At 39.3% G+C, this 26,724-nt stretch overlaps 1 protein-coding gene across 2 annotated transcripts in view; it reads left to right on the plus strand.

Moving 5' to 3' along the window:
- The window catches only part of LOC109037384 (Cbl-associated protein), an 84,242-nt gene extending 57,698 nt beyond the window's left edge, over positions 1-26,544 (plus strand). For both annotated transcript variants that reach the window (XM_019052007.2, XM_019052008.2), the window contains 9 exons: positions 18,136-18,343; positions 19,222-19,368; positions 20,102-20,216; positions 20,657-20,768; positions 21,435-21,557; positions 22,363-22,454; positions 23,225-23,316; positions 23,993-24,243; positions 24,564-26,544. In XM_019052007.2, coding sequence (XP_018907552.2) covers positions 18,136-18,343; positions 19,222-19,368; positions 20,102-20,216; positions 20,657-20,768; positions 21,435-21,557; positions 22,363-22,454; positions 23,225-23,316; positions 23,993-24,164 — 1,061 coding nt within the window. In that variant the 3' untranslated portion in view covers positions 24,165-24,243; positions 24,564-26,544. The remainder of the gene's footprint in view (positions 1-18,135; positions 18,344-19,221; positions 19,369-20,101; positions 20,217-20,656; positions 20,769-21,434; positions 21,558-22,362; positions 22,455-23,224; positions 23,317-23,992; positions 24,244-24,563) is intronic.
- Positions 26,545-26,724: the final 180 nt, after the last annotated feature.

A 26,724-nucleotide genomic window follows, 5' to 3' on the forward strand; every position in this document is an offset into this window, starting at 1 on the left:
TTGCTCCCTATCTTTGCAGGAGAGTTTGTCTTGATGTAGACGTGGACTGTCAGGGTAGGGTGGAATATCCCCTCTATTTTGGCCTCAACTTGAGAGCTTTTTTTGAGCTTGGGAGTTGATTTCAGAGAAAACCAGTGGCACCATCGTGTTTCTCGCGAACTTTTACGTAAGAAGCAACAGTCAAATCGCAAATTCCTCACACTTGCAACATCTCCATTGACTGGATCCACTGTGCGGCATGGCACGCGGCGATGGCTTTTGTCGAAGGTCGACCGTGTCTCCGGTTGTTACGCAGTTTGGAAAACGCTCGAAAAAGTTGCGCTGGATCGCGGCAGTGGCCGAGTCTAGTCTGTCAGAGGCATCGTAAAAGCGGCGGATTAATGGGGAAGATGGCTGGATCGGATAGCCAGGAGGGCTCCTTAATGGCCGCCATGTTGATGAACTGCCGCGTAACATAATCACGCTCCGGGATGTGCCAAGCTGTTAGCTCACTCTTATTGCCTAATCTTCCTGTGATTTCTGCGCGCCGAGTTCCGAGCCAGCTGGACTCACGCATAGTGTACCCTCATGAGAAGCTTTGCCCTCCAAGTTTGGTTTCGCTCCGCCGATTGCCGAGCTTTCGTCGGGTTTGGAGGCCAATTCTGCCGGCCAAACAAAAAATCCTCTTTTCAGGAAAACCAACTCGTATTTATCCTTAATATGCTTTGCGTAATCAGGGGCTATAGGTGCTGCAACACCCCAGAAATTTGGCTCAGGGGGTCCGGGCAGGACTTCTGTGAGGCCCCCTAACTTGAAAAACCTACCGAAAGGTGGACCTTTGGTTGGGTGGAGGAGGTCCCACCCGAGAGGAGGGGCCCCAAAAACGTATCAGCATCCCAATAAATTTTGAGCCTGACCGATACTGTGAGCAATTGTGGCATACTCCTGTGAACTCAAAGTGACTGATTGAGGCATGATGATAGTCAGGTTTTCTCGTGATCTAGCAGTTTGCGTGGAAGAAAAATGCGAAATGTTGAATGAGGTCTCGGTTGTGGTTGCTATGAACGGCAGAATCGGACCGAATTTAGCAGGAAGAAACCGAGCTTTTCTGTTGACCTCTGTCTGCAGAACGACGAGGTTTCCTCGTCGATCGCTTCAGAGAACTTCATGAACATGTTGAAGCGGTTGGCTTTGAATTGCTCTACCCCTAGGAAATCTAAGAGAGATTAACATAGGCGTAGCTAGGTTATTCCTCTGGGGGGGGGGGGGGGGCTGGTCCTCCACCACCGGGGGGTCTGGGGGGCATAGAATACCCCCAGCTTAGGGGGGGTTCGGGGCCCCCCGGAATTTTGTTTGAAATCTTAATGCTATTTGAGCGCATCTCGAGGTTACAATGGACAAACGAGGTAGATAATAGACTAACGGCAAACCACGAGAGACCTGATAGTTAGTCCACCATTTTCACTCTTAATCCATAGGAACCACCCATTTCAACCAATAGGATAGCTCCACACTTTCCACGCCCTCTTTGTCTATCAATTTCAATAATCAGCCCGCAGGTACCTACCTACATGTCAGTGCGCTCATTTTTTTGGGCCAAAATTCGGGCCCAGACTCCCGTTACGATAGGAGATACAAAGACTCGTGCGGGCATTCAGACGAATAGGGAATGCGTTGTCGAATATCCGAGGAGATGATTGTAAGCCGGAGCCGCAGGAGAAATAGAGAGTCGGAAGCGTCAAGTCTGGGGCACAATGCGAACTTGACAGGAATGCCAGCTATTCTCACGTGGCCCGATGCGATGCGCTGCGATGCTGCTCGCCCCGGCCCGCCGTGTATCAGAAAGTAGGTTGTCTCGCTCTTCTCATCATTTTAAGTCGAGCTTAATTCCGAGCGCCACCGCGGAGATTCCCTCATGAAATGATGGGTTATTTCATTAGCTCGCCCCCGATTCCACGCCGGCCTAATTCAATTGCCTTTTCATCGATCCGCGGGAAAGACAGAGGGCGTGAAAAATTGATATTGGTTTCTCCGGATCGCCCCGATTTCGTGTTTGAATGACCTTCGTGAAGACATCCGTGAAAATTGCAACAATGCAACACGTATCACGATTGAATTAAGTTTATATCCAACCCCTCTTTCTGTCGAATTATATAATCGGCTAACCATGCTTGAAACCTGATACTTATCCGAATAAGCATAAGGTTAATTAGACAAATTTTGAAGGAATGGCCAAGGGCAAGGGCCACTTTACCCTCCTAGCGGCTCCACTGAAACATGGAGTGACTACATGATCGCAACTATTCTGGGGGACCACCAGCTATCTGGAGGGCGCAGCTAGTCTCCCGGGACCCTCTAGCTGCGTCCATTCTTAATATGTTGGAGCACCTTCAATTTCTTATGATACTGTGCAATACCTCTGGTGTAAAATAGTTGCTTCAGACGCCGTGGCACGCTGCGGCGCGGCGGGCAGGCAGAGAGCACGAAACGCGCATTGGCGCCTACAAACCTAACCGGGATACTTCACGCATTGCGCAATGCATGAAGTATCCCTGTTAGGTTTGTAGGCGCCAGTGCGTCGCCGCGCAATGCGTGAAGTATCCCTGTTAGGTTTGTAGGCGCCAATGCGTCGCCGCTCCGCTTTGTGTTAGGCTCTAATATTTAATCTCGCGGAGTCAGCGTTTTTCAACTCATGATTTTGAAATGTTTGCACACTCTGTATGGACCATCTCATTTTAATTGATGAAAAAACAATATGTTTTAAAGGAAAATATAATGTGTGTTTTGTAAATATTAAGGTAGTTCCGTATCAAACTTAATGATTTCCAAAGCACACGAATTTCTACACAATTTCTTTAGCCTTTTATAGCCAATGGCGATAAAGTGTAAAGCCCGGCGATAGGAACTATAGCCCGACTGTATACTTTTTTATAGCTTCCTATAGCCCGGCCATATGACTTGCTCCTTTTTCTACAGGCAGCTATATGATTTTCAATAGCCTTCTTTAGTCGGCTATAAGAACTCCTATGGTATTTTAAAACGCAGCTCGTATCGCCAATTTTTACCAGGGCATGTCACCCCTAGCAAATAATGTTAAGAAGAATTTTCCGTATGGCCGGGTCATATTATTGCCGTAATAATCATGATCTCTTGACGGACGAGCAGTACTCATTTCTTGAAAAGTTGAGAAGCACAAGGGAAATTGATACAGACATTGACCATTCCTAGTTGGCGCGTATACGTAGTATACCGCCTTTGCGATCGTTTCGAACCTTGCTCGATACAATAACCGAGTCCCTTAGTTCCTTACCGAAAAGTGACTACCGCGAACTTCTGAGATTTTCCAAAGCGTGTAAAAAGTTTATTTATCCGTCAATAATTATGATTTAAAGTTGTTTCTCATTCTGGGGCTCTCTAGTTTATGTGCAGTGAATACCAAGAGTCTACGTTACTTGGTTTTCTTAAAAAAAGCCTAAGAGTACGACGCGCTGATTTAAAATATGCATATATAAGCAGAATCAAGCGAATTGATTCGAGGATGGCTGAGCAGGTCGGCACTCTCGGAATGAGAATTTAACTCCTCCGCTTTGTTCAGAACGTTGCTTTGACAGATCTCCAAACCTCTGTTATACTTTTCAAAAGTTGGTACCCGTGCTCTGATAGTGCTGTTCATCTGACAACAATGTCAGTGTCAGCTGATAATAATATTTTTATCATATGAGGTTAATAAAAAGTTTTCAGTCAGTCTTTGACATCCTGAATAATTGTCTTGGTATTTATTTACTAATTTTACAGAATTATATTTTATTTCTTATTAAAACTAAGAAATACAGTGCAATCTGTGTAAGTGCAATCTGTGATGAGCCTCGAGACTCATTAGACCATTAGCTAAACGTGGCTCATACAGGAATCCACTTACCCCTCTCTTCCCCACGCTCCTGATCACTGCGTCGGCGCGGCGTCTCGACGAACAATAGCTAATGACGGTCGCCAAGCTAGGCCGGGATCCTCAGCTCCTCGCCCAATTACTTACGCTTCATTAACCATTTCACCGTCACGCTAGGATTCGCCCAATTTTCGAAAAAATTATTTCGCGAGTTTTTAGCAATTTTTTCCTTACTCTCCGTTGAAACACGAATTAAAAGAGGTCTCATTCATAAAAATCGGCCAAATAGAAGAGAAGTTACAGTATTCGAAATCCGAAGAAATCAACAAAACTTCTCCAAACAAAAAATAAAATGAAGGGGAAAAAAAAGAAATGTATAAATTACAATTTAATATGATTGACCTCAGAATGTGACAAGCAATTCAATTATAAAAAGGAGAAAAAATTGAGTGAAATTACAAAAAATTAGCCTCTTGCAAGGGGCTTCCTTGTATGAGTTTTGACCTGAAGACAAGTAAATCCCGTTACATTATTAAAACGAAATTGACTCCATAGTTTAATGCCTTAGTTTCTTGAATACGATTATTTTAAGCTCTCGAAAATTTATACCAGCAATTTTACCCATTGGGTGATTTCCTGAGAGCTGATAATATCACGAATTTCTCATAGAGCCCTTCAAAAATGGCTCGCTTTTTGGGCAGCCGATTCGGCCATCAAACCGGGGTTTAAATGGAAGCTGATAATAACACAAAGCTCTGAGAAAAATTTTGAGATGAGTATAGGAACGGTTTGTAAATTACGAGGAGAGGCGGGCATTCTGTTCAGCATATCGATACATAAGTATTTTCACACGTAGAATTTAATTTTCACGTCAGGGAGTCGACATATTTTGATTTTTTCGATTTTATACGGAAAATGTATGGTTTTTCGGGATTACCTGATATATCAAGTTTCTGCAATTTTTCATGGCAAATCGGTAGATTTTCGGGATGTGGATTGCTTACTTTCAATTCATGAATGAATAAAGCATGGACATGGTTAAGCTTCTTTGCATGAAAAGACGTTTAAAATAAAAAAATCAAGACATATTTAATACAATTGCATTTATATCGAGTATAAATCTCTTTTCAATAATATAACGGGATTTATAATACCGGTGATTTGGGTATTTTAGCCCAAAAATACCTTTAAATCGACTTTATCTTCTAGGAGTTCGACAGAATTTTTCCTTTCTTCGCTTAAATTTTTCCGTAGCACTTTTCTTCAAGAATCTGATAAGATTTTGCTTGAGGCAGATCAAAAAACTTAAATTTGTTCGAATAGCTTTCTAGATTTACAATACACGGTCTCGTCAAGGTGCCTCGTTGACCTTGCACTGTTAGATCGTTAATTCTCTTGTTGTGCTGCTTGCCTTTTTTGAAATCTCTGTAAACGAAAACTAAAGGGGTTGATATGTGCGAGTTAATGACGCGCCTTATCAACACATTGTGTTGGAGTTCACTGCTTGTTTTTTCTTTGTTTTCCGTCCGTACATGCTTTTGCTGTAGGTAAAAGTTCAAAGTTTTCATCCCTGCTTTGCTGTGCCACCTCTTTACTCCGGAGCATTGCTACAGTCTCGCGGATAACCGTTGCAATTCGTAACACCCGGTCTCATCGGCTCTTCGGCAAATTGATTTATCCACGCAAGGCAGCGTGAAAAATGTTCGCGAGTCTGTATAATTGGAACCCCATTTGTTTATTAAACTATTGACCAGCAATGTGTTGGAGAGTGACCTCGGAGTGGATCGGGATGCATGCGCAACATGAGCTCGCCCTCGTGCAAATACATCCGAATGATTGAACATTAAACGAAATTTATGACTGAGGGCTCAGACTTGACCGACAGCGAATGAAAAACGCATTCCTCTTCGAACCTAGCTCTAATTTTTTTCTTGTGAATCGACCCTCTCCTACTTTAAATAGCATCAATACTTTCCATCAATCCTTCTTGTAATCGTTTCTCTTCTTCGTCGTATTGTAGCGTTGCCGTTCACTGCCGTGCAAAGTAAGAACGCCGTATGAACATTCGAGAGTTGCTAAATTTCCTTCGATAAAGTGTTCATTTTCAAGGAAACATATGAATATTTTTCCTTGAAATTTTCAAGACTTTTTGGTGGAATTGCGACCAAAATTATCTGAAAAATTGGAAGAAAAATATTCTTACATTTACCAAGAAATTCGTGTTTTATCAAGGGAAATTTGGCAACGCCTGAAGGTTCGTACGGCGTTCTTCCTTAGCATGGCAGTATTGCCGTGCTAAGTCAAAACGCCGTATGAGCATTCGAATTTTGTCAAATTTCCTCTCAGACAATGTGTATTTTTGAATCAGGTTATGAATACTTCTCCTTAACATTTTTAGACTTTTTAGGTCAAATTACGAACGAAATCCTCTGAAAAACAAGATAAAATTTTTTTTTTTTTTTTTTGAAATTCGTGATTTTTTTTAAGGAAATCTGGCAATGCCTGATGGTTCATACGGCGTTCTTCCTTAGTACGGCAGTGTTGTGGGTCATAGGATACATGGAACAGGTTACATCAGATTGCGCCTACGAGTTGGATATTGGATAACTATCTCGTTTTTTCTGGAAAATATTTAACATGAATTCGAAAGTCTATGTTTAATTGACGTAAACTCACTCGTCGTGTTCGAGCAGGGATACCAGGAGATCTGACGATTGATCTAAACTCATTCACAGATTAATGACAGTTCATTCAGTATTTGATATCCCTCTAGGTAGGAGGCATATCGTTGGTGGAAGCACCAAACCGCGTATCTCGGTTTGCGACGTCGCCAATCTCCTGTCACTGTTTATTTATAGGTCCAGTTACACGATCAAATTGGGCCTCTCATTGGTCGCATTCAGAATGCGACCAATGAGAGGCCCAATTTGATGGCTCAATTTGACCGTGTAACTGGACCTTTTCGAAGGCCCGAGCATTCCTTTCAACAAAATTTCTTTGGAGTTCTTTTCTCGCTCTTCCATTTACGTGGTGATTTCAACACCATTGTAGGATTGTATGAAGGAGATACCATTTCGTGGGCTTTGAAAGCCTTTGTTCGGAAATTATTTTCATTTTTGGTACATATGTTGAGCCATGCTGTATAAGTTCGCGAATAGACGAAATCAGGTAGCGTCAGAAACTATTTTATCACGTTTCGTAAACCTCGATTAGTTCACACCGTTTCTTCGCACGTTCATGTTTTGTCTTTATGATGGATCTGACTCAGGTTCTTTCGTTCAGAAAATTTTACCGAATTCTTTTCCTTAGGTCCACTCAATCACTATCTTCGTCGATCCTGTGCGTCTGTTTGCTTGTCATCACAAGGTGTTGTGCCAAACATTCGCAAGTTGTTCACTTGCTGTGTAATGATTCGTGTAAAGAAACCGAGCAATCATAGGTGTGCCCGTGGTCGGATATTTTTACACCTGCGATTGGTGTGAACGTACTGATACTGATACTCGTACCCGCAGTGGTCGCGTCGCTGTTAAAACGCACTAAATTTTCGGATTTTACAAGGGAATCTTTCTGATTGCACTCATACTTCGCATATTTTTTTGCGCTTTGAGAATAGGGCAGAAATCTGCTTCTTTTTGAGTGATTGGTGCAATGTGTGTATGCGTTTGGTATGAAGTGAAATAGACTCCTCTCTGAGGGTTGAGACTGTAAAGCAGGTTCGATCGCTGCATGAGCCCTCTCGAGGCGTTAATTTAATTCAAAAGAGAGTTCAGTGGACCCCTACGCTCAAGCTGAGTCTATTTTACTTAGAGTATTTCACCACTCACTGGGGAAAAAAAAAAAAAAAAAAAAAAAAAAAAAAAAAAAAAAAAAAAAAAACACATTGGATCTAGAGTCCAGACTCTTAAAAACATCGACAAGAAAAAATACTCTTGATTCAATCAGATTTAAGCTTAAATCAAGAACCAAGCCTCTTAATTTGAGCGGATTTCCTTTTGATTTAAGCTTAAATCTGATTGAATTGAATTTGATTGAATCAAGAACCCTTTTTCTTGTCAATGTTTTCAAGAGTCTGGACTCTAGATCCGATGTGTTTTTTTTTTTCCAGTGCTGAGTCAGTAACTGCACAAATATTCCCTTTCACTCAGAGAGAGGAACAAGTCGTCGTTTCCTCACGAAAGAACGTAACTAAAGTTCAACGTTGCCTAATTCCCCTGCGCAAATTTCATTTTATGAGTAGAATCTTGGGTACTTTAACTAATATATACCTGATTTTTCTCTGATTCCGTTTATAAACCAGGAAAAGTTTGGAGGAAAATTGAACAGGTGCATTCTCTGAAAAAATCGAATTATTTGAGTCAATCTGGCAACCTTAGAATGGAGTTACGTTCCTCCGTCCGGGAAGCGACGAAATTCCTAGCAATGTCGAATTTTTTTAACGATATTTTTTCATCTTCCTCTTCTCGAAATCTCCACAGAGTGTTATGAAACCGTATCATAACGTGGAAACGAGACCAGTGGCTCTTTAATAAAAACTGAAGCAGTGAACTCAGTGCACCTACGCCTTGCGATCCTGGGGCCAGCCCCCGGCTCGAATTAGTGCGAAACCCCAACTCAGACCGGAGCAGCGTTTAAAAGTGAAACTGTAAATCCATCGTGTGTCGAGCCGGTTCCTGTGTCAAAATGCTGGTGCGCGAGTGGTGGAAAGTAAAAAGCGGGAAAGTGAAAGATGGACGCGATGCAGCGTGCAATTAGGCGCCCGGTCGATGTAATGATGCTACACTGACATCGGTGATCGGACGTCTCAATCGATTCGCGAGCGGAAACCTGAAAGTGCGACAACTTTGAAGATGGTCGAGACAAGTTCTGCCAACTTGAGCTCGGGTTTCGCTCACAGCGTCGAGAACAACGCGAACGAGACGAAACCTCTGCTCTTGCCCACCCGGACGGTCAGTCTCCCCTCCTTCCTCTACGGGCCTAAACCTTACAGTAAGTTTTTTGAGCCTTCAGATTCATTTTGTCGACGGAAACATTCGGCTTCCTGTTGAAAATTGATTAAATGAGGAATTCAACGAAAGTGGTCTACAAGGAGGCTATACTAAGCCTTTTGGCTAGTGTTCGGCCTAATCTCTGTAGGACGCTTCGAGGGTCATTTGTCAAAAATTTAAAGAAAGTGGACTTATTCAGAGGCTATCTGCCAATAAAGGCAAAAATCATGGAAAAATTAACCCATGAGATTCAGGACAAACCCTGACACCAAATGAAAATTCACTATGCTGAAATGGTGGAATCCATAATTTAATCTTGTAGCCAAAAAAAAAAAAAAAAAAAAAAAAAAAAAAAAAAAAAAAAAAAAAAATCAAACTTGGGTCGTTTTTCAAAACATTTCCCCTGCACTCGGAAAACACGAAAACAGAAGAATAAAGTTACAATTTCCTTCTCCTATTAAAACTGTAAGCAAACGGGGCACATTTATTTTGTTAATTATGGCCAGAAGAAAGAGACTACGTTGATAATAACGCCTTGATACAACTCTACGTACTCTATGGATGTCCGGGTTGCATATTCAAAAATTGAAGGCGCTTCGACCTCCGTTGCCCGCGTTACGCTAGAAGCGCATTTGTGTGAGCGCCGCGACATCACGTCGCTGCTGAACTGAAAGAGTGAGAGCCAGGGGGGCCTTAATTGCATTGCAACTTTGCAAAATTTCATTCGACAATTTATTTATCCACTCAAGAATTGATGCAAATATTTCCTCAAAATGTTTCCTCGCAAGGAATGTGACGGGAAGTTTATGAGGTTTTGTTTGTCTGCATGCATCCGTTCATCAAGTAAAAGATAAGTTGTCAGGTTCAACTTGGGAACATTCCAGTGCAATTAAACACATTTGGCTCTTACCCCTTCAGATGTTGGTTTGATGAACAAGGGGTGTGAGAAAAAAAGGGCGTAAAGAGACTTTTGCGTGATTTTTGATTGATCACGTTTTCTGTGTAGGAAGGATTGCCCGCGGTTGTTCATTTGTCACGTTGAGTTCGAACTCTTCAATCCCTTCAAATATTGGAGGCCCCTTGTTCAAACCCACTTAATAAATAACCCTTTGAGGACATGCAGAAGAAAAAACTTACCCCTTCCAATCGACGAAAGTTCGAATGTAAACCTATTGCGTCGTTCAAGAATTGTCTGGGAGAAAAAAGGTTTCCAGAATTTAAAATGATGAGTTTTGCCCATTATTTAAATTTACGCGCTTTAATTCATTATTCTTACATGGACTACATTTTGCAATATGGAACCACTATTTCTAGCCCATTTCAGAAACAACTTACATGCCATTGGCTTCCCTATGCAGAAAGGTGATTGTATGGAAGAGCCAGAGATAGTAGTTCCTTATTGCAAAATGTATTCCACATAATTCTCTTCGTCTGCTTCCTTTTTCTCTCTTTTTTCTTCTCTCTCGACCCATGAGTATTATTATAATTACTGAAGGTAAAGTTTGGTATTCATTTTACAAGTTAAAAATTTGACGAAGAGAAGAGCTTTGCCAGCTCGTCGAGAGATCTGTCCGATTTTCGTCAAGTAGCAGTAAGGCTTTCTCGTTATTTTGAACATCGATTAGGGCCAGATTTGCGTCAAATTGCTTCTTCGTAATCAACAAGCATATCTTAATTTTCACTCCTTGGCGATGAAGATTCAGAATGACATCATTTCCGAAAAGAAGCCAGCGGCGGCGGAGGTATTTGATAAAACGATTAAAATTCCGTTAAAGCGTAGACGCGTGTGAATCGAACTATCATCAGCTGTAAACAATCTATCCAACGCCCGTGCTCGAAAGCGCCCATCCGGCTCATCTAACGTTTCCTGCTTTGGAAATTTGGAATCGTGTTTAAATTCCTTATCTCTCGCAGATTCCTCTCTCGTTGTGTCATCAGAATCAAGGTCGGAGCAATCTTTCCAAAAACCTATCATCGGATGTAAGGACTTGAGAATCGGTCAGTTGCGCTCTTCTCCGAATCGTGTTTTGATGGTTGAATCTCATAGAGTAACCAACAACAATTGAATCGATGTTTTTCCAAATCATGAGAGCGCCAATCTCTATTTTGATGGTAGAGGGGTTGTTTTTTCTTGGTTTTCTCCGGTGTAATCATCATGTCTGATTTCAAAATAGCCCTCTCAAGAAACATACTTTTTTTTTTAATTCGATGATGGTCAACAAAGCGAATAAAAATTTTCTTGTTTTACTCGCATTCGCAATTTTGACGCTTACGTGATTTGGTAAAAAATCGGTTCAATTAATGTTCGTCCAGGTGTTAAGTTTATTGTTCAACACAACGGCGACGTTGTATTTCATTCAAAGTACACGGTGATTGACGTTAACTACACGAATAAAAGAAAATGTTTGCGGTTTCAAGATTCCTGATTATAATCATGTGATTCCCAGGAAATCTAATAACCAACACTAGATCGTTGTCAGTGTTAACCTTTCATCTGGTTGCGTTTTAGGCGCTAGTATGCCTCGCGCCGATTGCACTGTGTTAGGAGCAATGCGCGAAGTATTCATGCACTCTTGTAGGCGCTAATGTGCCTCTCGCGCCGACCAGCGATCGTACTATTTTAGGCGCAGTGCGTGAAGTATCCATTCACTCTTGAAGGCGCTAATATGCGTTACGCGCCGACTTGTGGCCGACTGTGTTTGACGAAATTAGAAACGATGATACAGTATTAGATTTGAAAGAATCTGTAGAAGCAGAGGGGAGAGAATAAGTTCGAAGAATATGAAACAAGAAATGTGGAAAGCCGGCGGCCGGGCGCGTGAGAAAGTGGAAGCTTAGAACATTCTGCACCCCTGACGTTTACTAGCCGCGTGATAAACACTGTCAGAAATCTCGCATTTACTTCAGGCAACTTTTCCTGCCGGAGATAGACTTTAATCGGGAACGCAGAGAGTGGTCATCATTCCTATGTTTCTAATTGACCTCTCTTTTTTAAAGACGCATTTTCCCAAAATGTTTAAAGCGATGAATTTTGTTTACCCTTAAGTAAGGAATTAGCACTCTTTTCAGGCCATCATAGAGCCAGCCCTCTAGGGTTTCAAGGCACTATTCCGCGAGTTTCCCACCTTTAAAATCCATTTTTGAAGCCTCCCCATCTTCGCGCGCATCCAATCGTGCCCCACTGTTCGCATGGTTGAGAAATTCCGACATCTCTGAATTTTCTCTCCACCCATGGGAAAAAGAGACGGTCTGGACCTAAGCGCTGGATGAAATGGCCTTTTTTAAATAATTGCGGCTGGAATCCAGCTCATTTGGATGCAGTCATAACGCTTTGCGGTCGAGCTACGCCTTGTTTCTTCCATGTTAATTTTGCATCGTGCTCGAATCGATTGCGCACGCAGGTATTTCGGGAAATGCAGCGAAAAGCGGAATGCATTTTGAATGAGGCCTCAACTTGGATGTCCATATTGTTCTCGGATTTCAACCGGTTCCGTTCGGTGATTCCCCGGTGCTCTGTTCCAGTATCCGAAGCAAAAACATTGTTTCCGGTCTTTCCGGTCGCCGGAGTCCATTAATTACTATCCGCCCTTGAACTCTCCACAGTCCAGAACACCAGAACGGGTACCAGCCGCGCCGCACATTGGATCGAGTCAATACGAGAGGTCGGACATGAAATTTTCGACTAAAACTGCAAATTTTTATGTTTATTTTGTCACATTTTCAACTTTGAGGGGTGCTCCTTGAAGAAAATTTCACGAGGAAACCAATGGAGCCACTTTTAAAACCTCAACGTTTCGTATAAACGGAGTTATATGCGTTTAAAGTTTCAACATTTTGTCCGACCTCCGCCATTGACTCGGTCCACTGTGCGCCGTGTCGGACCGACGAGCATCGCTCCGGCCGGCGCGGCGTCACGTCGTTCAGTGGGAACGAGTCTCAAGAAAAAATCGATCATGACATTTTTTACCGAAACTGGATTTTTTACGTAAATTTTGTCACATTTCAAATCGCAAGCGGTGCCTCTTGAAATAAATTTTAAGAGAAAACCAACATGGGACCAGTTTCGAATTGTTCGACGCTTCGTATTGACGAAGATGTGAGCTTTTAACCTCCGCACAACAAGTCCAACTTCTTCTACCGACTCGGACAACTGTGCGGCTTCGGTCGCATCGTTGCCAGATTGTGCTAAATAATCAGCACTCTCCCCCGTTTCAACCTGTGTAAAATATCCAAATTTAATTTCAAATCTGGCAACCTTGGTCGGTCGCCACGCGCGAGATCGCATCGACGCCGCGCCGCGCCGCGCCGCGCCGTGCCGCCGAATCAAGTCTCTCGTCTCTAAGAGGTTGTTCCATCTACCATTGAAACTGGGCCCAGAATGAAATCTCCTCATCTTTTCAGGTATCAAAGGGCATGGTCAGGGACACCCAAAAATGGTTGAATTTTTTCCAAATTCCCCCCTGGGGAGGGGGGGCGGGGGGTTATATGAAAAACGGTTTTTTGGCTCATAACTTTTGAACGGTTTGAGATATCGATTTGAACTTTTTTTTAAATGAAAGGTCGTTTAAAGAGCTTTCTTTTGGTATATTATGTTTAATAGTTAGGTCAATTTTTGACCAATTTATGGCCTGTCAAAAATTTTCCATGAGTCCAAAAATCAGATTTCTGTAGTTTAGAGCAGCGACGATCGCATGCAGATGAACAAAAAACTGTTCAACTTATAGCCCTCTCTCTGACGGTTAAAATGAGCCCAAGATCATCTTGGGGAAACGATTTGTCTCCGAGTTATGCTTCTTCAAAGTTGGCGCGGCGGGGTCCGCTTCCGCGGGGCAGCGCTCCGGAGTACGATAGTTCACTCCCACCCCCCTCCCGTCATGCCACGCGACGCAAACCGAGGAAGACTACCTTTAATGATCATTTGAACAGATAAATGCACACAATATACGCTATTATGTTGTACAAGTATTATTAAAATTATATTGAAAACGCTCTATAAAATGAGAAGCAATATACCTGGATCCGGCAATTTGTTTGACGACTATCGCATAGTGTCCGCGATACATAATTTATATTTTCAACGCCTGCAAAGTGATGGTGACGACGCAAAAATTGCCATTCAAATGCTCCAAAAATTAAATGAGCCGAATATTGTGCAACAAATTGTTGAGGACGAGAAATGGCTCCGAAAAAAAGTAGTTTTTGAAAACCTGACGACAGATCATTTTAAACAATTAGAACAGTGGAGGAGCGAAGATCTTGACACCCTCTCGGGAAGTTATCAAATTGGACTTGCAGCAAGTTATATTGCAGACCATTTTGCTAATGGAAAATATTGCTTTCAAGTGACGAAGGATAACTTTTTGCCAGATTTTCAAAAATATGATATTTCCGTAAATTCGCCTCTTTTTCTTCGATCGCGGATCCTATCGAGGCATAAATCAAAAAAAGAATATCATATATTTATATTAATCGACACCAGTAAAAAATCCAGCGAGGCCATTAAAGCAAGTTACTGCACATGTAAGAACGGTGCGCGTACCATCAATCCTTGTGCTCACGTCGTAACTATACTGTGGTATTTGTTTTACGGGCGCTATCACAAAAAACCAGCGCCTTCAGCCTTTTTGAACGAGTGCTTCCCTCTCAGAAAAGTCGATTTTGGCTTTTCAGACGACGAAGATGAGGATGAAAATGCGGATCACACTGCCGATGATCCTATGGATTGCGGTGATGATAAATTCGGTGAGATTCCACTCTTCTATTTATTATATTAATATAATTTTAATAATACTTGTACAACATAATAGCGTATATTGTGTGCATTTATCTGTTCAAATGATCATTAAAGGTAGTCTTCCTCGGTTTGCGTCGCGTGGCATGACGGGAGGGGGGTGGGAGTGAACTATCGTACTCCGGAGCGCTGCCCCGCGGAAGCGGACCCCGCCGCGCCAACTTTGAAGAAGCATAACTCGGAGACAAATCGTTTCCCCAAGATGATCTTGGGCTCATTTTAACCGTCAGAGAGAGGGCTATAAGTTGAACAGTTTTTTGTTCATCTGCATGCGATCGTCGCTGCTCTAAACTACAGAAATCTGATTTTTGGACTCATGGAAAATTTTTGACAGGCCATAAATTGGTCAAAAATTGACCTAACTATTAAACATAATATACCAAAAGAAAGCTCTTTAAACGACCTTTCATTTAAAAAAAGTTCAAATCGATATCTCAAACCGTTCAAAAGTTATGAGCCAAAAAACCGTTTTTCATATAACCCCCCGCCCCCCCTCCCCAGGGGGGAATTTGGAAAAAATTCAACCATTTTTGGGTGTCCCTGACCATGCCCTTTGATACCTGAAAAGATGAGGAGATTTCATTCTGGGCCCAGTTTCAATGGTAGATGGAACAACCTCTTTCGGATTCTGACAGTCGTTTTTTCTTTTCGTCGGCCTGGACATCAATAAAATTGGTCTGTTGCGCCCTGAAGACTCGGACAAATTACTTGAATTTTCGGTAGTAAAATCGTAGGAAAATTCCGATTCACAGGGAAGTTTGAGATGCACTCCTTAACACTCAATTTGCGTGACCGGATCCGAGCGAGTTTTCTTTCCCGCACCGCTGGCACGATTTTTTTCGTTATCAGTATCTAGGGCCGATCATTGATTTTCATAGACAAAGCTATAGATGTAGAAAACATAAGGAATATAGAGCGATTCCATTGGTTGAAATTGGTGGTTCTTATAGACTAGCTAAGGGGGTAAATGCTGCACAAACTATCGGGTCTCTCGTGGATTGCCTTTAGTTAGTCTATTACCTACGCCCTTTGTCCGTTGCAACCACCCGCTTCCACCCATGGAATCCCTCCATATCCTTTTTGTCTTCTTTGTATATTGCTTTGTCCATCAATTGCAATAATCAGCCCGCTGGTTGCCAACAACGACGAGAGCGATACAGGAAAAAGTGCTGGAAAAGCTTTTGAACATGTACGTGGTACAGACTGCGTAAATTCTGCGTTACAGACTGGATTTTTGGATTTTCCTGACGTGCTCATCGTGAAATTGGGGTTATTTTTTTTCCTCTCCGTTCTTTTGATAATTTCAAATTAATTCTTTTCATTCCTTCTTCTCTCTACTTTTCTTCATTTTTCCTTTATTCCCTCTCCATTTTGACAGATTAACTCTAAGAGAAAAACAAAGCCTTCGTTAATTGGCGAGAACACATGCAGAGCATGAATCTCAGTGCGCCTTCATTTTATTGATTATACTATTTGAGCTACAGGCATAGGAAAGTCTTTCGAGCCTGAGAAACTTTTACTAATGCGTACACGCGAGACAGGCGATTGATCAGCCGACCGAACAGCCTTAACATCGAGAGTTTGTAGTAGTTTTTTTCTCCCTTGAGACGATTTTTCTCCCATTCTTACATTTTTGTCCGTCTGAAGTTTTATTCTTCATCGTAACAGATTGCTTTTTACTCTACCTCGCTGAAGATGATCGCACCGCACCAGGTGCTATTTGTCAGTTTAGGTTTCTCAAACGGTGACAGCGTTATCAGCAACGAGACTCGGTATTTTTTAGCGCCAGGCGTTATCTCACATTTCTATCAAACGGAACTGTGTGCATTATGAAGTGAGCCCTGTTATGCATATATTCTTATGGGTCTCAGGGCTAATGTTTTAATGCACATAGTTCCGTTTGATAGAAATACGTCCATTTACCAGAGATATCAGCAGCTCCTCGATTGTTGAATCGATATCGAATGACCTTGATCGATATATAACGTTGGTAAGATAGGGATTTATCGATCAGAAGCATTCGATAACAATTCAACAATCGACCCGCAGGTGCGTGTCCTATGATTAAATAGCACCGGCCAAGAAGCTCCGAGCTTTGATTTGACTCGTCAGACAAAGAAGCACGCAACGTTGCGTTCAGTGGCGTGGCGTGAATTGCGATATATCGAGTGTTATTCCATTTAAACCTATGGTAAAGAATCGATTATTAAGGTGTTCGCTGCGAACAACCTGTTCATCGATCCTTTTCCATGGATTTATATGGCATAACAATCGATAAATCGCAATTCACGCCACGCCACTGGTTGCGTTACGCGGCCCGGACATTATCCGGTAGATGTTTATTACCGTGACCGCACAATGTAAAAGCCCTCCTTGATAATTGTTTTTCTTAAATTGTATACACAAGCATAGACGTAGCTAAGAGGGGAGCCAACTATTGAAAGTCTAAAGCAGCCCGATAAGACATCGAAATGCGATTTATTGCATGGTTAAGATGAGGCTATATCTTGTCATGCCGACATAGTTTCAATAATCGGGAGGGGGGGGGGGGAGTGTCACCATAAAAGCCCCCCCCCCCCCCCCCCCCAGAAAGGCTCCCCTGTAAAGATGTGATCGTATTCGTATGTAGGTTCTCAATACTATTAGAACCCCACGAAGGGTAAATGCGGGTCCTTGTTTCCGCCACAAAATTTTTCTAGGTTCCCTCATGTTACACAAAAGGTGACATCGATGTCGGAAAATGATTTGATTTACGCACTCATTTAATTGTCTGTTGAAAAAGAAGAGAATATTGTGTAGTCCTGAAGGAAAGTGATCTCTCCATGCCGGCAGAAAACCTTACGCCCTCTTTGTAGGGGTCACTGGGTCCTTTCTCATCTCAAAAAGTAATTCTATAACTGCTTTTTGTCTTTGGCAATATTTCTGCATGGTGCAGCATGCCTTGATGAGTTTTTTTTATTACTGCAGATTACTCAATAACTGTTTCGTACAAGCACTTAAAGTGCTCTTTAAAATTTTATTAACATACTCTTCTTTCTGATTTTTTTCTTTTTTTGGCTGAGAAATGACTAGCAGAAGTAACGTAAGCAATCTAAAGAGTATCCCTTCTCCTTTTGCTAACAGAGAGAAAATAGGATTTCTAAGGGTGTGTACCTTCAGTTCCTCTAATCAACTGCAATAGTGAATTTACTTTGGAAAATAGGAATAGCATTTTTAAACTTTCTTAGGTAGGCTTCTCTTCCCTCTATCAATGGAAAAACTTTCCTTTTTCAATATACTTAGAGTAGATTTTATTTATCATAACTTGAAAATCTGTTGACTGTTTCGTCTTTTAATCGGTAGATGTAGCTTGTAGGTAAGGGGGAAAAAACGATCGACCTTAGGCAAAATTTTGATTCTTCCAATCAACATTGATTTGATCGGAGCATTACTGATTTAGTGTTATAATATATTTTTGATTGCATATTAATTTACGAATTTTGTTTTTTCAACAGAATCACCGGCTGGTCGCTATGCTGAATCTGCAGTTACCCTCCAGTACCGGCGTCCCGTTCTTGCTGAAGTGAAAGAGGCCCTCTCAGAAGATGAACTGGCTAGGCGACAAGCAGAAGCAATGCAACGCCTTTACCAAGAGGAAAGGCGTCGCAAGTACCTTCAAGAGTTACATGATATATCAAGCAGAAGACACACTGATCATTTTATGTAAGTTTTATTTCCTCTCATCCTATCTACTGCTAAGTGCATTTATTTTACTGTCTATCATGACTAATCAAGAGCAGAATGAATTTTGCCAAATTGAATCGAACGTGAAGAACACTATCACAGGTAATGGTTTGAAAACAAGGTCAAGTTTAAATGAATCTTAAAAATAGAGAACTACATTTTAATATCATCATGGAAAGAGATAATGCAGTGGTATCAAACATTTCGAACACAGAAACAAAATCACTCAATATCTGTAGCGTAGACCACGCACGCACTGTGAACTGTCAACAACTGCCGAAAATTTCCCAGCTTTTTTGTGGGTGGCTGACCGACGGTTCATTCTTTCCCCGTGGACTTCGAACCCTTATACCCGTAGTTGGACGACGACGGCTTGACATTGTTTCCAAATCAATTAGGTTTTGCCATGACTAGTTGCAAAAGAACCGTGCACTGATCATTCATTATTTAGAGAGTGTTCCTGGCAAGAGAAAATAGTCATTAAAAACGGTAGGGGGTCCAAATATTTTCTTTACAAAAATTGTTGTAACTTTTGAAATATTTGACCAAAAGTTTTGATGTTGGTCTCAATCGATAGATATTGAATTGATCTTTCAAATGAAACCAAGATCAAGCCTCTAGCTATCTTGGTTTTTGAGTTATAGAACCAGTCTCGGTACTAAGTAAATCCAAAAAGTTTTGGAATGGCATATTTACTCGTACCTTTGAAAAATATTTTAAAAATGTGGCTGTTTTTCCTCACAGTCTTTGGCCATCATTTCAAATATTTTTACTGTGTTCATCCTGGTTTCCTGTTTATTTTCTGTGCCTTTGTCTACACCCTACCATGATCGGAACTTCTTATTCTCATTTTACAGACCATCCCAGAAGTCTCCAATCCCATTAAACAGATACGATGATTTCTTCCCAGATGAATCTCCCACCATTTCTCGACAACGCGATCGAACACCTGAACCAAAATTAGTTGCAAGAGCCTTGTATAATTTTGTTGGACAATCATCCAGGTAAATATTTTTCTTCTTTTTTTTTTCTTTTTTTTACATTTTTCCTCTTTTAGAACTAGAAAATATGTATAAGTATCCTTGAATATTAAATCTTGTAAATTTATAATGAGACAAGTTGTATTTTGCCCTTGTAAGGAGAGTACTCCTGGACAGTTTTTGTTTACCTAATAGTGATCAAAAATAATCTTTAAGTTTAATTTTCTTGTCTCGTGAAGTACAATAGTGAGGAATAATTTTCCATCTACTATGTCATGGATGTTGACAGGGTGTCTAGCATCAGGATTTTCCCGATTCTATCAGGATTTGAGGTTAAGCAAGATTTAATCCTGATTTTATCAGGATTTGAGGAAAAATCGGTCATAATATCAGGATTTGAGAAAAGTCGGCCGTCCAATCGGATTAATTTATGCTTTCGCATACACTTATGCAGAAATTTTAATTTTTCTCCGCAAAAAATCAGAATTTGATCAGGATTTGGAAAGTTTATGAAATCAGGATTTAGCAGTAAAAAATCCGGAAATATCAGGATTTCCCGAAATGAAAAAAAACTAGACACCCTGTTGAGTGTTGATGATGAGATGGATTATGGAGTGCATAAAAATTTTTTCAGCACAGAGATAGCTCTAAGGCAACCTCTTGTTTGCAAGTTTACTCATCTGGATTTTGAAGTAGGGAATTTTTGCTCAGTTAAAGTATCAAAGTTCTAATTTTTTCCTCTTTTTTTTGCTTTCAGAGAGCTGTCTTTTCGCCGAGGTGATATTATATTTGTACGGAGACAGATTGACAAAAATTGGTATGAAGGAGAACATAATGCCATGATAGGGCTCTTCCCAATCAACTATGTTGAGGTAAAATTATCTAGCTTCTTCATTCTTCAAAGATTTTTCCTTTTTGAAAAAACACCAGCCTGAGTATCAAAGCTGCATTTATATCTATATTTTAAATAATTCTTACAGTGTGTAGTTTTTCTACTAAATCCGCAATAAAATATCTTTGACACTCTCCTGCTAAACTATTCACTTTGAAAAAGTATTCGATCGATTGTTTTAATCTGTCTCTTAGAATTACCTTTTCCTCAAACTTAGCGGGAGACTTCTTTTTGTTTTATTTAATTAGCTCAAGATCACAGTTTTTTATTAATTTTTTAAAATCAAGAAGCATTAATTTCCTTCTAATATCACAAATGACCCCTTAATGGGCTGTAAAAGATTCGATATGATCTCTTTTAACATGTCAATAATTCTTTAATAAAAACATGCCTAATTTTTCTATCCTTGTTTTTGTTTAGATCATACCGTACGACAATATCAGAACAATACCAAAAAAACCAACCGAAGGTCAAGCTAGAGCAAAGTTTAATTTCATCGCTCAGTCTCACCTTGAGCTCTCACTTGTGAAAGGTAAATTATTTTTTCTCTTTTCTCAATAAAAAATTGTAGTCATAAATCATTGTGAATCTCAGTTTTAGAAAAACAAGAAAAAAGTGTGAATATGAATATTTTAGATTCCTGCTGAAGAGTAAGTAAGGAGTAAAACTTTACGGCTATTTTTTTGGAATTGAACCATTTATTCACAAAAAGGTGTATGTGTTAAAACCCTGTAATCCTTGGTTTCCTTTATCTATCACAGTGTTCGAAGCTGAAGATATTTTGATGTTGGAGCCTTTTTATGAACAAATGGTTCAATTGATGTATGAATTTAAGAACATTTGAGCAGTACATTTTGAATTTTGGGGGCTGTCATGTAGTAGTCCTACTTTGAAGATAGCGCAATATTTTGGGGGATGAAGTTATGAAAGTGTCTCTTTGTCAAGAAAGCCACTAAAAATAGAAGGAAGGCACTGCTGAGTGTTACGTAAGTCATAAAAGGGACTTCTCATTTGCGTTTTGATGAGAGGAAGCCTTAAGTCAGAGATGATAAAGAATTCGTTGCATATTACTTGAACATTCCCCCTACAAAATGATTTATGATTAATATTAATTAAAGATAATTGAAACTGCAATTTGATGTTATCCTCTGAAGTTTACATCATCAAAGTTTGTTACTGATTTCTTTTTATTTTACAGGAGAGTTGGTAGTTTTAACAAGGAGAGTTGACAGTAATTGGTTTGAAGGGCGAATAGGAAATAGGCGAGGCATCTTTCCTGTCTCTTATGTTGAAGTTCTTACCGAGCCAGGAGAAAGAGCTTGTAAGTATTTCTCAGTATGTCTTTGAATTTCACTTTAGATTTAGACTCTATGGAGTCGCCTCAATGCTGGATATGCATTTACATTCCGCGAAGGTCAGGATACTCTTCTGCAAAAAATGTTCATGTTCATAGGTTATTGGTGAATAAATGTTGACTTTTTGCAGTCTATGAGCTCATGACATTTCCTTTTATAAACTGCACTCTTGCAATCACCCGAGTAATAATCATGTACCAGTAGTGAAAGTAATAGCCAGTCGTAGCCTGCGAATGAAAAATTCTACAGGCCAGCAGTGACACATTGGTGGTGGGCACTTGCAACTTTGAAGCAATGGGTGCCATTATAGAGGTCATAATCGATGCATTCAAGTCAAAAGCAGCTATGTAGCATGCAGAGCCTATGTATTTGTACGTGGTTCCTTTTAGCATAATTGAGTCTAATTTGTCGTAGAAAATAAAGTTCTTCCCTTTTTCACGCATGTGATCCTCAATCTCATTTATTATGTATGAGATGGATGAATATTATGATTAATCTGTTTGAATCAAACCTGAAGACTCAATCCAAGAAAAAATTATTTGTATTTTAATGAGTCATAAAACCAGTGACTCGTAATACATTTATTTATGTAATCCTTACTTTTTCTTTAAAATGGAAAGTAATATCCTAAAAATACAAAATCCTAACATAATTTGACATCCTCTTATGCTGTCATTGTAAACTTTGTGCAGTTATTTAAACTTTTCATTCTCTCGTTCAATTTTCCGTCATGGACTTATCTTATTTTTGGTATTCTCTTGTTTCTTGTAGTCAGTCCTGTAAGACCCACAACTCCTGCCACTCCGGTCACCCATTCAAGTCTTTCCAATGGTTCAAGTCAGCCTATTCAACTACACTCAATGGTTTGTTGTAATTTCAGTATTTCCTTCTCTTTTCCATTCTCTCCTAATTTTATGGTCGTCTCGGCCCCTCGCAAAAACAGCTAAATAAGAGTCCTTTAGCCTTGTATAAAGAAACTTTTGGCAAAGTTCCATTTAAAATCAAGGAGGGACACTGCATGATCTCTCCCTTGTGATTAGTGAGTTAAATTTTCCTGCGAGAGAATTGAACTAGATATCGAAGTGCGGCTTGCAGGAGGTTTCGATAACTTATTAACTTTTAAAGATATCGATGTGCTCCTTTCATTGGAGTTTACTTGTTTTATACGGATTTTTTTTTAAATCAGTGTATAAAATCTGTCTTTTTACAATACCTCCAGTAATTTCTCTCATAAAAAATTAAGTCTACAACACAAAAATTGGCAACCAAGGCGTGTAGTCAGGTGAGCAACTCGACCTATTGTCTAAACATGTCCAAGGATTAATTGGCTTTAGCAAGCTAGGGTCCTTTAAATGTGCCAATATGACTGCGTTTCACTTCTAAACGATAGATAAAGCCGCTTACCTGACATCGTTCCTTAGCTGCCCGCTTTTCATGTCGCAGACTGTAGTCGTAGTTCTTTAGGAACAACTGGAAATCTTCGCTGGGTCTTCTAAACTGGCGTTCAAAATATTGCTAAAGTTGCTGAACTTTCAACCAAATGAATTTACAATATATATCATTGAACTCGGATTTGATATTACATACTGTAAGAAGGAAATAATCCAATTTTTTGCTAATTATCTTTTTTCAGAGCGATGGATCAAGCGATAGACTTGACGGAAAACAAGATATGTCTCTAGTCAATCAAACATTACACATAGACACCCAGTCAGATCCTATACCGTAAGTTGGACTCATTCCTTTTATTTTTTTCGAGAGAGTCCAAAGACATTGCTGGATTGTTTGACTTCCTGATAGCCTAGGGAAACATCATTTTGTTTCAAGCTTGAATATCTTTAGTCTTTACCTTGCAATGCAAACTTTTTAACAACACTACGCACCAATGTAAGGAATTGTAATTACTCATATACAGGGTTATCCAGGGTTAGACGGCCAGACTGCAGGAGCTGAAAGACCCCCAAATTTCCTCTTTAAATTGAGATTTTGATTTTTTTAGATCATTCATGAATTCAGGGCATAAAATTACAGGGGATTATAAATTTTCATGGATTTGATTCACAGCCGTTGCCAAAATTCAAGAAAAAGATTTACTTTCCGAAATTTAAGGGGAGGGGGCGTAGCTCTGACTGGGGGCACTTTTGGGGGAAAAAAAAACAGTACAACAAATTTCCTTCCATTTTAATTTCACAAGATCAAATTTGTTTATAATTCCCTAAGTATGCATAATTTTGCCTTTATTCATAAAGCTGCAACTCTTTTTTAACTCGCAAAGAACATACTTTTAAGCAATTTTCTCTTTTGAAAGAATGGTCTCATAGGTTCAATTCTCACCACATTGTTTCTAAAATGAGCTCAAATAATCGTTCCCTGAAGTAATGAAAATTGGCTCTTTTTTCAGATACCGAGCTCTTTATAACTACCGTCCGCAAAATGAAGATGAACTTGAGTTGCAAGAAGGCGATACAGTGTATGTCATAGAAAAATGTGACGATGGATGGTATGTTGGTTCAAGCCAGCGTACAGGTGCCTTTGGTACTTTTCCCGGCAACTATGTTCAACGCGTTGCGTAACTAGTCTGTACTTAATCCCGTTGAATCCTATGTATAATTAACCAAGGTGCTGAAATGCAATCTTCATAAATCTGCTATGGTAAGTCATTTTATTTTGCTTATTCGTTTTTCTTTGATATGCAATTAGTGCACACTGATAGTAAAAAAAGCGAAATTAGAGCAACTTTATCCCATTAGAGCAAGTTTAAAAATCAGTTTGAATAATTAAAGTCCTATTTGAAGCTCACTTAATTGTTTTTAATTTTGTGACTAAATTTCTGTGTGTGAGATAATAAGACAGAAAATTACTGTGTCTCTCATAAAATATAATGTAGAGCCTTGTTTTCTTTTTATGAGGTTTTGGAATATTAATTTGTACACAATAATGTGTAACACAATCACAATTGGTTTTTGTTGCAGGTTTGAAGTTTTCTCCCATGTAATACTCCTTCAAATTGTTTGCCCTCAAATTTTGGCCTAATTTGTCACTGGATACATACCTATTTTTTTAAAATACTTCCATGTATTCTAAATAAAAAGAAATCTATTTTTCATTAATTCTATTTATGTAAATACTGTGCACCAAATAACTAGTTGATTTGTTTTGTTTGTTAAATTTAAATTTTTATTTTTTAGTCTATATTAGGCATTAAGCTATGATGCTACACCTATATTTTTATTTACAGTTGTGTATTTATATAATCTGAAGATTTTTATTTTTGTTAACTCTTCGTATTCATTCGTGCTTCAGGAGTCAGGAAAATTATAAACTCAAAGATCGGTAGGATTGTTAATTACAGTTCTCTCCCCAACTTAAAAAAGCATTATTGTTGCTTTGAGCCACGGTGACAACAGAGGCTAACGCATGATATTTGTAAGGTCCTCCTCTACAAACGTTAATCTGTGAACTCTCCAAAAAATTAATTCTACTTATTATTCTAAGACTAGCTTTATCCTATCTCTCTTAAAACAGGATTCATTTTAAACGATAGTGAGGTGGTTAAGAGATGTCAAACCAAGTCCTTCCATTTATCTTTTGTTATGAATGTAAGTGCCTTTTCAGAGAAAAAATGATAGGCACTCAACTAATTGAAAATTTTTCTTTATTAGTTTCCTGTATGTACTTCCATCATGTGCCTGAGGGGGGCACATCCACCTTATTTTCCTGTTGTCACTCTCACCCAAGATTTTGTCATCAAGATCGATGGCACTTCTGAAGCACTTATGGAAGTATTAACTTGCCGAAATTTTTGATTGCTTTCGCCCTCTAGTATTAATCGGTTTTCAAAATTAATTTTAAATGTACTTTACTGAAAGATGATGCAAATTTTTTATACACTTCAAAATCATCCTCATCAGATCAACCAAACTTTTTTTTCTCTTTCCGTAGTGCCTCAGAGTATTTATTGCTTCAAAATATTTAAACCAAGCAAAGAGTACTTTCAAACTCCTTTTCAATCAAGTCTTGTGATTTTAAGATGAATTGTGTAATTATTTTAAAAATATGTTCATCAAGCATAAAAGTTTGCCGTAGTTTTTTCTGAAAGAAACTTTGTGTGTGCGCATTAATTGCTTAGGTATCTTCATGCTTGGTTTGTATTTTTTTCCTGAAAGTACCCACTGGCTTAGAGTTAAAATATGCTAGGCTCTCAACCAAAGAATCTGAAATTGGTATACCCATTAATATTGTTACCTCTGTTCATTTCAAACGCAAGTGTTACTCAAGTTAAAATTATAAGAAACATGTTTATCTTTAACCAGAGGCAGATTATTGCGCATATATTTACTGTTGCAATTCATAGCCACTCCTTCTCTTTGTTTGCTAAAACGTTTAAGTAAAAATTTCGTTGTCTGTGTAAGCTGTGCACGAAAATTATATTGTAAGCCTCCAAAACTAGATTCAGATAAAGTTAAAAATGTTTTGTCCTTCAAACTGAAACAGGAGTGGCTATCTTCACCCATGATGCCAAAGCTATACAACTATTAAAGAAGAAGTATCTTTTTGTATCAGTCACTCGATTGTTTAATTGATAAACACCTATGTATATCGTAAATTATTTACCTCTTTGCATAGTGGAATGATAAATGACCAGATTAGGCATGATAATAAAGATTTTTTTTCTTTAATCTTCCAAAATCAGGGTGGCACTCATAGGAATGTAAGCATTATACAATCAATAAGGTTTTTACTTCTATCTGGACGAGCAAAATTATTGCAGCTTAAAAATAATAAGTATTACCGGATTACTTATCTGTCTTTTAAGTCAAATATTATAAAAAAATATTAGCTGATCAAAATGCCTTTATAGAATTGTTAGATGTTTTTCATGAATCTTTTACTTTTATTACCAAGAATTGTTTTTATTTTAGCTAATTTAATATACATATTTACCAAGAGTAATTTTGCTGTTATATTGTTCTCCTCACCTTTCCTTTTTTTTAAAATTTTATACACTTCCGTCAACTAATAAAGACCTCCAATGATTTGAATGAGAAAATGAGAAATGAGAAATTTTTTTCAATAACGTATTAGACATTACGAAACAATACATCTTAGTAATAGATACAACAAAATCCCATA

The sequence above is a fragment of the Bemisia tabaci genome, chromosome 5, assembly GCF_918797505.1.
Source record: "Bemisia tabaci chromosome 5, PGI_BMITA_v3".
Taxonomy (NCBI): domain Eukaryota; kingdom Metazoa; phylum Arthropoda; class Insecta; order Hemiptera; family Aleyrodidae; genus Bemisia; species Bemisia tabaci.